General features: G+C 40.7%; 1 protein-coding gene across 5 annotated transcripts in view; it reads left to right on the top strand.

The window, feature by feature from the left end:
- Positions 1–17,066, top strand: part of PAM (peptidylglycine alpha-amidating monooxygenase) — a 152,679-nt gene that overhangs the window by 53,327 nt on the left and 82,286 nt on the right. For all 5 annotated transcript variants that reach the window (XM_055790791.1, XM_055790792.1, XM_055790790.1 and 2 more), the window contains exon 2: positions 15,832–16,353. In XM_055790791.1, coding sequence (XP_055646766.1) covers positions 16,262–16,353 — 92 coding nt within the window. In that variant the 5' untranslated portion in view covers positions 15,832–16,261. The remainder of the gene's footprint in view (positions 1–15,831; positions 16,354–17,066) is intronic.

Below are 17,066 nucleotides of genomic sequence, written 5' to 3'. Positions count from 1 at the left end.
TAGCAATAACATCTGCCAGCTCCTTCGGCACTCTGGGGTGCATCCTGTAGGGTCCCATGGATTTGTGGCTGTCAGGCTTGCTTAAATGATCTCCAACATGATCCTCGTAGAACTAAGGTCTTCCTTCCTTCAGACCTCCTCTCTTGCCTCCAGGGTCTGGGAAACTGGAGGGCCAGTCTTGACAGTAAAGACTGCCTCCTGCCGCTTCCCAGCAGGAGTGAGGGAGGACTGACTCAGATTTGCTAACTTTCTTGGTTGGAATAGGGTATACACAAGACCAGAGGTCCATAGGTAAACAAAGACTTTTATTTCATAGTTACGCTCATTGGTAATAATTGGGTAGCAGAAATGCTTATTACTTGCCATGTGTATACGATTTTATGCCTTGGATTACTTGCTAGAAAAAGGTAAAAGAGTAAGCAAAAAACAGTGAGGGGCGGGAAGAGAAAAAAAAAGAGAGATCACCAGTTCTGGATCCCAGCATTGGGCCTGCTGACGCGGGGGTTGCTTGTAGGAGCGCTCATCCAGAAGTCCATTCTTCTTTTATTCTTGTTCCCCCCCTAAAATGGCATTTGCGTTCCTCTTTTATTCTTATCCTTCAGTATGGACCACCTCTTATTAAAATCAGCCTTGCTTGCCCTGTACATTAGCATGCGTGCTCCTTACAAGCATAGGGGGGCAAGTCTTCTTGGTCTTGAATTGAGTCTGCACTTGCAATGTCCCCCTGCCACATTTACCTTTCCCCCAGTTACTGCAGATTCCGGCTGACTCTGCTGCTTCTTGGGCCCTTATTCACCCATTGGCAGGTTGTTCCCTCTTACCAGTCTTTAGTTTATACAAATTAATGTTTTGTTTGGTCTTGTAAGTGTTTGAGACCTTACTCAGACAGGCTCAGGGGATCTCCACCCCCTGTCCCGGTTATGAGTTTCATGTGCTTTTGTTTGCAGCTGCCAAGCTTTCCTTGGTGTTAGATTGGTTGTTTTTCCAGTTAGTCTCCTACATCTTCTCTGTATCCTTTGTCACCAGGGCACCCACCCCATTCAGCAGTGGGCCCACATTTTCCCCGGTCATTCTTTTTGTACTGATGTACTTGAAGAAGCTCTTCTTGTTGTCCTTGAGCTCCCTCGCCAGATTTAATTCCAAGTGGACCTTAGCCTTCCTTGTTGCTTCCCTGTGTGTTCTGACAACATTCCTATATTCTTCCCAAGTGGCCTATTCCTTTTTCATATCCCATAAATTTCCTTCTGTTTGAGGTTTGCCAGAAGCTCATTGGTTATCTGTGCAGTTCTCCTGCTCCCACCACTTGATTTCTTAATGGAAATCAATCTTAATGCATTGATCTTGAGCTTGTAGGAAGTGATGCTTGAACATTAGCCAGCTCTGTTGGACACCCCCACCCCCGTTCTAGAGCCCTAACCCATGGGATTCCTCCTGGTAGGTTCTTGAAAGGGCCAGGTTAGCTCTCCTGAAGTCCAGGGTTGCAATCCTACTTATTGCCCTGCTCCTTCCACATGAGGCCCTGAACTCCACCATCTCATGGTTACTGCAGCCAAGGCTTCCCCCAGCCTTCAAACCCCCAACTAGTCCTTCATTGTGAGTACAAGGTCTAGCAGCATGCCTCACCTTGTTGGTCCCTCCACCACCTGCATCAAAAAGTTATCATCAGTGCTTTTCAGGAACCTCCTGGACTGTGTGAGCCTAGCTGTATTGTCTTTTCAGCAGATACCAGGGAGGTTGAAGTCCTCGATGAAAACCAGGGCCTGTGATTGTGAGGCTGCCTCCAGCTGTCTGTAGAAGGCCTCATCAACTTCCTCTTCCTGATCAGGTGGCCTGTAGCAAGGACCCACAACAGTGTCCCCCATGTTGGCCTGCCCCTTAATTCTTGCCCATAAACTCTTGACTCCTTCTGCGTCCACCTTCAGGTGAGTAGGGAGAACTCAATACGTTCCAGCTGCTCCCTCACATAAAGAGCACATCCACCACCTCTCCTTGCTGGCCTGCCTCTCATAAAATGTACGTAGCCATCCATGACAGCATTCGGGACATGTGAGCTGTCCCATTGTGTGTCTCTAATTACAATGAGATCATGGCACACAGATCTCTGATTCTTCCTGTTTATTCCCCATGCTACATGTGCTGGGCTACCAGCATTTCAGAGAGGTGGCTGCATGCAGATGTTTCCCGGGAGGGATGCAAGAGGATCCACCATGGTAATGCACACCCTTGAGGTGGCTGGCCTTCTGGTACTTGTCTTGGGACATGTATCGTTGCTCTGGTTGGCCTGACTTATTCCCCAGTTGGATTTGATGGCATGGGCATTGCCACATTGGACCCTCCCCCCCAAGTCCTTCAGTTTAAAGGTCACCTCACCAAGCTGGCCAGCCCACTGCCAGAGATTCCCTTTTCTAGACAGATGGTTCCCATCTATCCCTTACAGGCTATAGTCAAAGAATGTCCCATTGTGAGGGGAAGCCAAACCCCTCACAATGGCACCACCTGCAAAGCTGGAAGTTGATGTACATTACATGTCCATTTCTGGCTGCCTCTCCTCTTACTGGTAAAATGGAAAAATTCCCTAACTTGGGCACCAAAATTTGTCACCTGTGACCCATGGCTGTTGGCCAAAGTTCTAACTTTTTAATGTCAGCCAAGATTTTCAGAATGAATAAAACCTAACATTAGTGATGAACAAGAGCAACCAGGATTTTGGTATTTTAAAATGTGCCATATATCTCACAAGTGTATGATAACTAATTGTTTAAATAGTTTTATTGTGCTGAGGAAGAAGGTATTGTAGATTTTATACATATCTCCCCTGTTACTCATATATCTTTTTGTCTGAATGGGTAAAGGAAATAAAAGAAATGTGAAGTTAAGATGTCCTTCTTCATAAGTCAAACATGGGTTATGTTTGCCTGCGGGAGCCAAAACAGACAGTAGAGTTACTGGAAGTCTTGGATTTAAAGGTTTTTCTGCCCCTGCAGTTTGTGGAGAAGGAGGTTAATCATCATTTGAACTGCCTAAATTTGGAAAACAACTTTGCCAACCTTGGATAGATCCAATTTCATATCCTTTTCCCTACAAATATTGTATTTTTTGTCAGTAATACCATTTATTTGGGCACTGAGTCTAAAATTCATATGTGGGGGTGGAGCTGGAAACCCTATTTTCATATATCATCCTTCTAGGCCTACTGGTGTATAGTTGAGTAGCATTTTCCAGGCAAGAATGTTTGATTAGCTCTACTCTGGAAATGAACAAGCTTAAGTGAATTGGAAATGCTTTACAGACGTGTCCCAGAATCACCCATCATAACTCCAGGGACCAGGGTAAGGCACATTTCTACAAGGAAGTTTTATTTGGAGACTGGAGCTGGCAGTTGTAGAAGGGAGGGGACATGTCCAGAGTAGTTTAGATACTAATCCTGATTATTTGTTTTCCCTGTCATGCTTATTTCTTTTCTGGCTTGCTTTGCTTTACAGACATTGCAAATGTAACAGAACTAATTGTGGAGTGCAGGTGGGCAGTGCAGTGCCACACAGCCCCTCTCCTACCACCCCCCAGGGGGATGGAGAAGACAGTTGTGAGGCTGAAGATGAGAAAAGTTGTGGGTTGAGATAAAAACCAGTTAACAGGTAAAGCGAAAGCTGCATGCACAAACAAAGCAAGATAAGGAGTTTATTCACTCCTTCCGATCTGCAGGAGGGTGTTCAGCCATCTCCAGGAAGGCAGGGCTCCTGGAGATAACGCATAACGATGCTGCATAGCAGGGATTGCTCAAAGGCGGCTCACTTAAGCTGTCATATTTATGAAATAAAGTGGTTGACTTTTAGTCAGACTACATGGGATGGGAAAGGTATGCAGGAGACTCCTTGTACCCACAACTTCATAGGTAAATGAGTATTGGAAAAGCCACCAGCTAATCATGTGTTAATTGCATAATCAGTGTTCCAAGCTCATGTATCAATGCTTACTGTGTCACTCTGCTCCTTTGTGCAGAGAGCAGATTGAAAATGGTGTTCTTGGTCGATTAATGGCTCAGGTCTTTAACTCCTTTGAAGCCTCTACCAAACTATCACTAGTTTGCTTAAGGGGTTGAGTGTATCCATCACAATGGGTACCTCTCCACAGGCCACAGCTCCTACCAGGAGCCTGGGCTGCTGTAGGATCTCCAAGGGCTGCAGCTTCCTTCCAGCACATTGACCTGCTCTGGTGTGGGGTTCTTCCTACTGACTTCTGACATGGGGTTGCACGTTTTGTACAAAGTAGTAGGTTGTAGTGTGTTCTTAGCATTTGTTTCTTGTATTGGTTTTGGTTTCTGCTTTTTTTCCCCTACTCTTCCTTTTCCAGTGTGCTCTGGTTTTCTTCCATTTTCTCCTGTAAACTACTCTTATTTTTCCGTATGTAACAGACTTCTAGGAAAGAAACTTCAGCTGCTTCTCGATTATCTATCTATGTCCTATATACTCCATATATGTAAACACTTTTCTAGAAAACCTAGTGCCAGTGTAATCACAGGCAATTGTGTTGTACTTATCCTTTTACTTTGTAAAAATTCCACTTAAGACTTGTTCTGCTGAAATACTGGTCTGTTATGTTGTGTTTGGCTACTTGAGTATTAGCATTGTTGCATTTTGTGATTTGAACATATGGATCTCTTTCTAGAGATGTTAGACTTCTAGCATATTTTTTTTTATGTTTATAGAATCATTACTTTCATGGATACTAGTTTTGAAAAAGTACAATATTCAACTAGAAGAAAGTTTTTCATAAAAAGAGCTATAATAGCTGAATTCATTTATCTGCTTTTAGTATGGGTTTTATATGGCTCAATTGTTAACTAACACTAAATTCAATTAGAATCAATGACTTAGTTTTCATCAACTCATTATCTTTAATTGAGAAGTGTTGTCTGAAACATTTAGAACAAGAAAAGACTGCAACATAAATTTTGTAATGAACTGACAAACCTGTTGAATTATTTTCATCTAGTGAAGTTGCTTGTGATTTTATGAAGCTACAATACTGTAAATCTCAGTTGAACTACATCACTTAGGCTGAATCTGTGGGAGGATATTTCCAATTTTAATCTGGAATGGCTCTTAAGAGTGTCCCAGTTAAGAGTGTTGTACTACATACATACAACTCAAGGAAAAAAAAAGTTCGGGTTTGTGGAGTTTTTTTCTGTGTGTGCATGTGAGGTAGAATACCAACAATCCTCTCCTTTACCTTTCTCTCAAAATCTTCTGCTAGAAGATTGACCACTTGTAACAAAATTGTAACATAAGCATTTTTCTTATTTTTTTTTTCTAGCACCCATACCTTTTTTTATTTGATAAGGTTAAGTTATTTTCAAAGTATATTCCCAGATAATAGTAATCCTGTTTACTGACAATAGTTCCCTTTATCTCATTCATCTAATGGTATGCTCCTCTTGAAGAAAATGTGTTTAGGTGGTTTTTTCCAGGGTGTGTATGTGGGATGCGTGTGTCTTGGATAGTGTTTGGATTGACAGGACATTCCAGCATCCTATTCAGGTGTTAAGCAAATAGGAACTGTGGAAGTAATTACAGCAGTGTACTCAGAAATAAGTTGTTCTAAACCAGGAATCTTGCACCATGCTTAAAGGTGCATTACAATCACATGACCAAGCAGAGCTAGAAGCTTGCTAGCATTAGAAGTTGTTCCCACACCTGCTGCTGTCCTCACTCCTAGCTACATATTGCTGTTTCTTTTTTCCAGCGCTTACGTTCATCCAGTACCTTTGTGAACCAGCTCACTAATCTGACAGAAAACTAGCCTAGGTTTAACCCCCCTGTGGTGGCCAGGGACAGGAAAAAAGAAAAGAAAGGAATGTCCTGTTTGATGAAAGTGAGCAACTTGCATGGCTCCACAGTCTCACCAGCAGTGTAGTAGGGCTGTGCTCACAGGTACTCTGAGCAGTAGCTGTGCTACATCTCCTGTTGCCTGTGCTCTGTGAATTCGGCTGCTCACCCAGTCACTCCCAGATGCATTTTCTTTTGAATTAACCAGTCTAAAATAGCCATATGTGGTGGGTTGACCTTGACAGGCCACCAAGAGCCCACCAAGCTCCTCTATCACTCCTCCTCCATCAACAAGGACATGGGTCAAGGTAAGGACAGGGACATTACTTGCCAGCTACTGTCACTAGCTTTAGGGAAATCAGTTTATTGCCAATTAAACAGAGTAGGATAATGAGAAATAAGAACAAATCTACAAATACCTATCCCTCTGCCCCTTCTTCCCAGGCTCAACTTCAGTCCCAACTCCTTTATCATCCCTCTGAGCAGTGCAGAGGGATGGGGAATGGAGGTTGCAGTCACTTCATAACACTTTATCTGCTGCTCCTTCCTCCTCAGGTCCCTGCTGTATCATGGGATCCCATCCGTGGGAGACAGTTCTTCACAAACTGCTCCAGCATGGGTCCTCTTCCAGGGTTCAGTCCTTCAGGAATGGAGTGCTCCAGCATGGGTCCTCTTCCAGGGTTCAGTCCTTCAGGAATGGAGTGCTCCAGCATGGGCTCCTCTTCATGGGCTGCAGCTCCTCATAGGAACTTGCTCCAGTGTGGGCTCCGCACAAACTGCAGCTTCCTTCAGGGTACATCCACCTGCTCCAGTTTGGTGTCCTCCACAGGCTGCAGGGTGGATGTTTGCTCCACTGTGGTCCTCCAGGGGCTGCAGGGGGACAAACTGCTTCACCGTGGTCTTCTCCATGGGCTGCAGATGTATCTCTTCTCCCAGCACGTGGAGCATCTCCTCTCCCTCCTTCTCTGACTTTGGTGTCTGCAGAGTTGTTTCTGTCATGTTTTTCTCACGCATGGCTTCCAGCTGCTGTTAGTGTTTTGTCATTTCTTAAATACCTTAGTCATGGAGGCACCACCAGTGTTGCTGATGGGCTCAGCTTTGGGCAGCAGTAGATCCATCTTGGAGCCAGCTGAAACTGGCTCTCTCCCACATGGGGGCAGCTTCTGGTGTCTTCATAAGGAAGCCACCCCTGCAGCAGGACCCTTGCTACCAAAACCTTGCCATGTGAAGGCAGTACACCATATTAAAGTTCTACACATTGTGACTGGAAAAAAAAAAAGTGCTTTGCTCTTGTATGTGTATGTACCTTGGTGCATAAGGAATTCAGTGAGCCTGATTCAAAAGTCCTTCTCAGTGAAGGAACATGTGATGAATTTAATTCATAGATCATATGTAATGTGTAATTGAACTTAAATGTTTTAAATTATCTCGCATTTGCTTTATCCTTGGAGACTAATCCTCACTCTATAATACAGCTTCCCTTTATTATTTTCTGCTTTTGCATAACAAAGGGAAAAACAAAGGGCATCCTTATTACCTTGTGCCAGATTACTAATTACCAGATAGTGATCTGGATATTAAAATGAAAGTGGAGGCTTCTCATGTGTTTTCCCTTTTAAGCAAGTAATTGGTACCATCCAACTTGTTCATTTTCTCAGAATACAAATTAGCAGTTTGGTAAGATGTTGTCTTCAGTGAAAAGTGTTGATCTTCCCTGACAAGAGAATTTTACCTGTTTTGATACCTGGTCAAAGCAGAAGGATAACAAGGTGATGTGAATAAAATGTTTTTCAAATGCTATTAAAATGCAGAATGCAAGAACTAACACATGCTCTCTCTGGTCTTCAGACTTCTGAAAACTCTGTGACTCCCACAAGAAGAAAAAGAGATTTGACACTTTACTGTTTTAATAGGGAGTGTTTTCAAGCAGTTTCATGAGTTTGTTTCATAATTATAAAAGATTGGATGTACACAAATGAAAAATCAGGTTATAAAAGTGATTTTCTGCTTGAAATATTCAGATGTTTTAGTAACACAAGCACATTGATACGGGAGCAGGAAATGATTTTTTGTGGTAGCCTGCATATTTCTGTTCTGTCAAAAGAAGTACAATCCTCATTCTTAAACAAGTTTATACCTAGTAGTTTACAGTACAATGATGGAGAAAATGAATAAAATTCTTACCTGGAATTGTAAAAATTTGAATATTGAAAATCTTAGCTTAGAATTCAGAAATTTATTTAACTTCCAGAATTTCCAAGATTAGTTTTAATTTGGTCTGAATCATACCAGCATGTATCTCTAGTTTATGTAGTATTCAATTTCCATCTTTTTCAGATACTTCTTTGTCTCACAGCTGAGTGTGCATTATTTTGAGAGTGGTATTTGTAATACTTCCTTTAGTAAAGGGGAGAAAATACAACTGAAGAGATAGTCCTAGGACAGCTCTACTTGTTAAATAAGCCAGTCTTAACATAGGCTACTTGGTAAGATCGCAGTGCAAGGCAGCAGTTAAAACTTTTTGCATCATTTTTCTTGTACGTTTTCTTCTCTTTTCACTGGTTAGAAAATTAACTGTCCTAGAAGTTGATCTGACAAAATCAGGTCTGCTTAGGCTTTGAAGTTTGCCCCCTTCAGTCATCTTGGAGGCGCTGAGGACAACAGCTATGGGCAGAGATTGGAGCCTGGGGTGACAGTGATTCTGGCACCTTGAGTTGTGCTTTTTGTGCTTCTGTTGGTTCTTCTGTTTTCCTTATGCATTTCCTGATGTGCACAAAAGAACTCTGAGGCTGATTTTAATTTCTATTTATTCTATAAATTAGGAGAGGATAATAAAATTCTTTTTTGTGTAATTCCTCTATAAATAATATCTTTGTTCTGTCTTTGCATAAACACGTCATAATCTGTTTTCTTGCATCCTTTTGTTTCTGATTTCCATGACTGCTATTGCTGTATGAGTTGCCTACTAAGTATGATTCAGATGTTTCCTTTACTGTTCAGTGAACAGGGTTTGTTTATGGCTTGGGGTGATAGGGTTTATGATCTCTTTGCAATTCTCACTCCTTATCGCAGTTAGGAACCTGCAAGTCATGTTGTGAACCTGTTGATCTCAAAGAGGAAAAGGCAGAGTGTAAATGACAGCTCTTCATCCTCTTTGTCTTTGCTGTATAAAACTTGAGTTGAATTCAAAAGAAAGCTGTCTAGTAGGTAAAACTCTCCGTACCTGCTGAACTGGCAGAGTGTTTGAAGGATTTTGCTTTATTGATTTTTCTAGGTACAGATAGTCTGTCTTCACATAGGAAGCAGAATTCACTTTCCCGGTAGGACACCCATAAAAACTGCTTCATCTAACAAGGAGCACATACATTGTTAACAGGTCAGCAAAGTCCTTCAAAGTAAGTTTAGATATTCAGCTGTGCAGCTTTTTTCATAAATTGTGTTGCCCTTATAAACCATCCTTTTAAGCACTGCTTAATGTGAATTTTCATTTACTACTTCTAGTCAAATAGGAAATAAGTACACATTGTCCAACTTGAATATATTTGGAAAGCATGCAAAGAGTAAATCCATTTAGAAAGTATTCAATTTCACTGCTGTAATACACACAAGAAAATTAAAGAAGTTTGTAATTCAGTGCATAAATACTGTGCTTCCTCTGATGGAGTGGACAATAGGTTTCTTGTCATGAAATATTTCTTTTAAAAATATGCAGTGTACTTATGCTCAGCAGATCAAATTCTAGAGAAGGTTGTTCATGAAAACAGCAACAAGAGCAATCTTATTTTTATTTTTTTCCTTTGGTATCCATATCTGGAAGAGTAGCAGAAGATAAAAATTTGTGAAATCTAAATTAAACCAAGAGGCAAACTATATTTGACAACTTAAAATTCTCATTTTAAAATAGTATCCTTTACTATTACACCATATCCACTGTGGATTGCTACCAAAACAGGGGATTCCTTTCAGCCCCAGGTGGATGCTCACACCACTTCTGTTGTGATAGAAGTACAGCAGCTGCCTGCTGGCATACTGACCAGTTGATCTGATGGAAATTTAACACATTGCTGCAGTGAGCAGGGAGGAGGGTGTCACTTCACAGAGCAAAAGGAGGAAAATACAAGACAGCCTACAATTTACAGTGGGTTTGGTATATGGAGAAAATTTTTCATTTTGGAGTAACAGTCCACGGAAGTCTAGTTCAAGGCAACTTCTTCTACTCTAAAAAAAACCTCATTAGTTCTGGGGTGACTTATAATCATGTTCTAAGTGTTTTTCTGTAAAACTATGCAAAAAAAAAAAAAAAAATTGCTTCAAGTAAAGTAAAGAGTTCTCCACAAACAATGTAACAAAGCTTTAAGGAAGAATTTTCTAAAATGATAAATCTATTATTTAATACAAAAAGTTTGGTAAAAACATGACACAGAAGTCAGGATGTTTTTATGATACTTAGTTAAAAATAAAAACCAGATCTCTAAATACTGGGTTGCATTTGTTTGACCATACGTTGCATTAAAAGTTGTGTAAGCCCTGTGTTTTCTGTGATCATGGTTTCATTGGTGTCCAAACGATGTTAAGCTGTAAAGGAGCTTACCGGAGGAGAATTTTCTTGGCTTTCCTGGCATTTTCTTATCCATTCATTGTCCTGCATGGGTAGTGGAGTTGTAAAAGTAGCCAACAAACCTAACTTGGGAAACAAAGTTTTCATCATCTGCTCACACAATACAAAGGGAAAATCCTTTGTATCATCTGTCCTTGGTGCCTTTTAGCTTCTCCATATCATGGGGAATGCTAGAACTTGCATGGCTGTAACCCCTGATCCACATCATCTGGCATCAGTTTCTCTGAGATTGGTTTGCTACTTTTAAATGACATACTGAAGCGGTCATATATAGATAACTTCTAAAGGTTGAAAGATTTTGTTGCCACAGACTTAGAGAATGCTTGAGGTTGGAAGGGGACCTCTGGAGGTCTTCTGGTCCAACACACTGTTCAGACAAGGCCACCTAAAGCCAAGGGCCCATGACCATGGCCAGGTGGGTCCTGAGTACTTCTAAGGATGGAGACTCTGTGACCTCTCTGGTCAACCCATGCCAGTGCTCAGTCACCATCAAAATGAAAAAGTCTTTCCTGGTGCCTGGAGGAAGCCTCCAGTATTTCAATTTGTGCCCATTGACTCTGGTCCTATTATAGTATAGAAGAGAATCACAGAATCATTCAGGTTGGAAAAAGAAAACCTGTAAGATCATTGAGTCCAAGTGTTAACCTAACACTACCAAGGCCACCGCTAAGCCATGGCCCTCAGAACCATATCTACGTATATCCCTCTAGGGATGGTAACTCAACTACTTCTCTGGGCAGCTGGTTCCAATGCTTCACCACCCTTTCAGTGAAAAAATTTTTCTTAATATCCAATCTAAATCTCCCCTGGTACAACTTGAGGCTGTTTCATCTTGTTTGGCGCTTGTTGTGTAAGAGAAGAGACCGACCCCCACCTGCCTACAGCTTCCTCTCAGGTCATTGTGGAAAGCGATAACATCTCCCCTCAGCCTCATTTTCTTCAGGCTAAACAACCCCAGTTCCCTCAGCTGCTCCCTACAGGACTTTTCTCTAGACCTCTTACCAGCTTTGTTGCCCTTCTTTGGGCACTCCATCACCTCTGTGTCCCTCTTGAAGCGAGGAGCCCAAAACTGAATCACCAGGGCCAAGTACAGGCGAACAGGGGAACAACCACTTCCATGGTCCTGCTGGCCACACTGTTTCTGATACAGGCCAGGGTGCTGCTGGCCACCTGGGCCCCCTGGGCACACTGCTGGCTCCTGCCCAGCCGGCCGTCACCCAGCACCCCCAGGCCCTTTCCCACCAGGCCCTTTCCAGCCGCTCTGCCCCAGCCTGTAGCGCTGCGTGGGGCTGGTGTGACCCAAGGGCAGGACCCAGCACTTCTCCTTGTTGAACCTCATACAGTTGGCCTTGGCTCATCGCTCCAGCCTGCCCAGGTCCCTCTGCAGAGCCTTCCTGTCCTCAAGCAGATCAACACTCCCTGCCCGCCCCCCCCCCCCCCCCCCCCAGCTTGGTGTCATCTGGGTGGCCTCAATTTCCTCAGCCAGATTGTTGACAAAGATATTGAACGAGCTGTCAACTGGCTTCATACCTTTTGCACACTACCTTCAAGTATTTATATATGTTGAGCTTTTCCTTCTCTAGGCTCAACTGTCCAAGCTTATTCAGCCTTTCCTCAGAGGAGAGGTGCTGCAGTCCCTTCATGGCTATTCCTTGGACCCTCACCAGTATGTCCATGTCTCTCTCGTACTGGGAAGCCCAGCACTGGACACAGGACTTGAGGTGTGGTCTCACCAGGGCTGAGTAGAGGGGAAGGATCATCTCTCCTGACCTGCTGGCAATACTTTGGCTAATGCAGCCAAGGATACCATTAGCCTTCTTTGCAGCAAGGGCACATTGATGGCTCATGTTCAGTTTGGTGTCTACAAGGACCCCCAAGGCCTTTTCTGCCAAGCTGCTTTCCAGCTGCTTTCCTCCAGCACGTACTGGTGGCTGCAGTTGTTCCTTCTCAGGTGCAGGACTTTGCACTTTCTCCTCCTTGTTGAACTTCAGGAGGTTGCTGTCAGCCCATTTCTCCAGCCTGTCAAGGTCTCTCTGGGTGGCAGCAAGCCCACATGTCCTATCAGCTATTCCTTCCAGTCCAGTAGCATCACCGTTATACATCTGTGTTTCTGATAACTGTTCTCCCAACCTTTAGATACCTAGCTGTTTTGTGAGATGTTTTTTATTGATGTTGAGACTCAAGAGGTTGTCTAGTTTGACAGCTTCTTGCCAAAAGCTTTTTGTGTTTATCTTTGACCAAAGTGTCATAAGTAGCTATATTTAGCGTGTTAATGAATCCCTAAGCTGATCCCACAACATATTGATTTTCCTGTGTTATTAAGAAGCAAAGTGCTTCAACTTGGAGGCCTAGCTGCAGTTCATATGTTGAACTGGCTATTGTTTATATACCTGATCGTTGCTTAAGCTTAAAGTTTTGTCCAAGATGACCTGTGGACTCTCTGCTCTAGCTGAAGACAGAGCTCAAGTAATCCTTGATTTCAATGTATGAGAAACAACAAAAAAGAGATTAAACTATGATAAATTATAATTTGTGATAGACTTTCATATGAGTCTGTAAGCTTTGACCATCTTATTTGTTTTTTCTTTGAAGGTAGTAGTGGTTGAAGGTGAGGTACATGCTTCTGGCTTGTTCACTTGGTAATGTATATAAAATGTTCTAGTGACTAAACTGAAAATATTACAATTATTACTTTATGAACTTGTGGTTAATACAAGTAGTTTGGAAAATGATCATTTAATTGCTATTCTTTTAAAAGACTCACTGTTTAATTTGTATCACATCATATTGAAATATTTTTTACTTTATGTTGCATGCCACTTTGAACTGTATTTTGAATTTCAGCTTCTTGGCCACTTTTTTTCTTTTTTTTTTTTTTTTTTCCTCTTGGCCTGTTCAGTAAGAATCTTTGTGCTAGTTGTTGTTGGCTGTTTTGTTTTTCTTTACTCCCTTGTTTTATATATTTGTTTTCTCCTGTGTCTGGGTGGGGCATGTGATATAAACTAACATGTTTACGTTGCCCAATGTAATTTTCATCTCCCTTTCTCACCTTTTACTCTAGTCTTTGCCATTAATTACATCTTTTTCACTTCACTTCTTCTGTTCCCTTGGGATCTCCTACCCCAAATTGAAAGCAAAACAGTAGTATCAAGATGTCCACATAATGAACTAAGTAACTGTGTAATCTTATTATTGAATCTCCCATGCTCACATTTTTCCCTTGTTATCTGGTATTCTTGTATATTGCATCACATCTAAAATTACATTGAAATCTCTTCAGGATAGTGCTGCCCTTGTTTGTTTTCCTTCTTCTCTCCCATGTGTAAAATTTGGTGCAGCGATCTAATCTTAAGTACCAGGTGAATTAAACTTTTATCCGTTTCATATCCACCCGTCTGGTAAAACTGTAGTAAAAAAAAAGCTTGTGGATGAAATTGGCCCATTTTTTCAGTAGAATGTACAGATGTTAGGCATACATGTATTGATCTTACTACAAATTTGATTTCTTTGCTTTTTTAGATAATTTCAGTTTATTATTCTTTGGGTTTTTTCCTCTTTTTTTCTGGTCAGCATTCTAAAAGCCATGAATCTTCAGGCAGTTGTCAGTAACATTAGGAGGTGTCCTGGTGATTTTTACTATCACCGTGCTTAACTCGACAGTGAGAACTGAAAGCTGCTGTAAATAAACCGTTATATTTCAAATTAGGAGGGACTACTAATGATGGGGTTTCTCAGTGGCTTTCTTTTATTAATTTGTATACCAGGTAGATATTTTTAACAGGCTTTGTGTAACTAACCTCAGACTTCAGGTGGCTTACAAAGATGCTGAACAGTTACTGTCACATAATTGTACCTTAAAGAGTAAAAGTAATGAAGCTTTCTGGTTTTGTAGTTGTCTCAACTTTTTCATGAATCATATTACACTTGTGGGGGGGTTTTTTAATGATTTTTAGTTTTCATCATAGTACAGTCTTTCATATGTGTTGCAGCTTTCCATAGTTCACTAGTGAAGACAATTTAAATCACAGATGTGAAGCCATGCCATTTTATATTTAAAAAAAAAAAAAAAAAAAAAAGAATTAGACTTGTATCATTGCTTGCATGAATGGACAGCTTAGGTATGTTTTGGGCAAGCTGAAAACTAAGATGAAGTCTAATTTTAGTTGTTTGTGACTGAATCACTTGTTTCATCCTTCAATGAATAAAATGTGCATGTTTAATGATGATTTATATAGTCAGTTTTTTTAATAGTTCAGTGCAAACCTAGCATAATGGCTAAACAACAAGCAGGTTGCTAACATGGTTTCCTAGTCTATGCATAAGCATTTTGTTTCATAAGAGGCCTTTTCGATACATGTGCCCTGAGATGGAAGTGATTTTTCGTAAAACCCATGAATTTTAATTGTGTTTCATGTTAGAATCCTTCTTTTCTATATCATCCTTATAGCAGTATTTTAACTATATCTTCCAGGGGCTGGGAGATAGTTGGTTTGGGTGGGTTTTGCCTATTAATATTTATCTTAAAAGCATTACTCCAGTATTAATTTTAAAGATCTGATTTTTATTATGACTTGAAATTTTTTTGTCTGCCAGAATTGGAATGCTCAATAAAAATACTAGTATATGTCTTCAGTAATACACAGTGTGATTTTCTAGCATAGTTGTAAAAACACTTAAAATTTTGAAATTAAAATGTTGCATCAACTAAAATGGGAAAGTAAGAACAGTTAAAGCAGTAAGGAGAGTAGTGGTTTATGCTGATACAGCCTTGATATATGAAAGGGTAGAAAACTGTTCAACTAATACAGTTTGATCTCAATAGTTCTTGATGCAGTATTTCCAAAAATAATTTCTAAGTATCAGTTTTCTGAAATGGATATAAAAAGTAGCAAGAGTACATAAGAAACAAATACCTTAATGACATTATGGTGTATTACAGGTTGTATTAGAAGTAAAATGTTCTCCCAGCCTGCAGTATGTGTAAAAATATTTAACAATAGTTGCTAAAATTTACAAACCTTGATTCTTGCCGTGTCAGCATTTGGCTTTTTTTTGCTGCTTGTAGAACACATTACAGTAGTGTTTCTGTGTGTAAAATACTCCATGTTTTACATTTTCCATATTGAAGGTTTTTTTCTATTTCTTCCTATCATGTGAAATGTGTTCGAGGGTGTGTTTTGTGTATCAATATGAAATGTGTTGATTTCTGACCCTGTGTCGATGGGAGAGGAGGAAAAGGAGGAATCAACAGACTTCATGCAATCTTCACTGGGCTGGGCTAGAGCTTGTGAAAGAATTTACTAATGTATTAAAATGCCTCAACAGGGATTTGCTGAGAACTAATGCTGTAATGTGTTAGTCATCCTTTATCTGCTTCTGTTTTTACAGGTTCTGAAGGATGACTGACGCTGGTTTCAGCGATGCCGCTTGGAGTATCCAGCACTGTGGATTGATAAGTAACATGCAGATTTAACTGCACAACCTGGGGAGAAAGCATAAGGAGTGCTACTGCTTTTCAGGTCCTTAAGTGGACAGAAGCACGGTGTCATCTATCTGCAAGGGAAAATTCTTCAACAGATTTTTACAGCTAATAATAAAGACGACATAGCATCATCCACCTTCTTGATTTACAGCACATCACCTTCCAAGACAGATGGTCTGTCAGAAGCTGGAGGATGCCTGTGGAGCACATAATAATGAAGTCGTGAATTGATGCTGCTGCTGCTGCTGCTGCCGCCTAATTGTCAGGATCACAGCCGATAGAACTGCCCTGCCCTTTTTCTGCTCGCTTAATCAGGCCAGGAACAGCAGGGTGGACATGGCTGGCCTCATTAACAACCTGCTAATACTATTTCTTGTTTTTCAAAACATCTGTTTGGGTTTTAGAAGCCCACTTTCTGTCTTTAAGAGGTGGGTTATGTGGGAAGATCTTATGTGTTGAATGCATGCAGTATGAAGTATGAAAAAGCATGTCCTAGATAAAAACATGTGTGGTATTTGTTCAGTTTTGCTCACTTGCTCTAAACTATCTTACTGCAATTTTGAAATGGTGCTCTTGTCACGTTGAAGACAGAAACTCTTGTTTTATCCATAGGTTGCTCTATAAAATGTGAGTTTAGAATGATAAAACAAATTAATAGATTTTTTTAGGTAATGCCACAGATATGTTTGAGACTACACAGGGAGTAAATATATTTCAGCTGCTCAAGTTAGCTTGCAGTATATAGTGTTTTAACAAGAAAGTATCAATTAGCTTGAAACGGGGCAATTGTGGAAACCTGGAGGGGATTTGGATGCAAAATTGCGTAAGTAAACTTTATTGTGGACAAGGGAAGTAGCCTCTTAATTCTCAAAAGAAGTGTTCTATTGTTTGTCAGGTATGTTGGGCACTGGAGTTGTTACCACATCACTTTATATTTATATATATACATGAGTATACATACTCAAAGTCTGTATCAGTGTAGTAGCATGTTTCAGATGTCTCATCATTTAGTTCTTTACAGTGCTCTACATTTTTTTTTACAATTTGCTTATATATTGCATTCAATACAGACTTTGATATTTACATGAAGTTGTAAAACCATTTTACTTCATTACTTATAATGGGAGTTGCTGTAAATGTT

Source organism: Falco peregrinus, chromosome Z (genome assembly GCF_023634155.1).
Source record: "Falco peregrinus isolate bFalPer1 chromosome Z, bFalPer1.pri, whole genome shotgun sequence".
In the NCBI taxonomy this organism is placed as follows: Eukaryota; Metazoa; Chordata; class Aves; order Falconiformes; family Falconidae; genus Falco; species Falco peregrinus.
The sequence above is the reverse complement of the archived record's forward strand: the minus strand, read 5'-3'. Positions and strand labels throughout refer to the sequence as shown.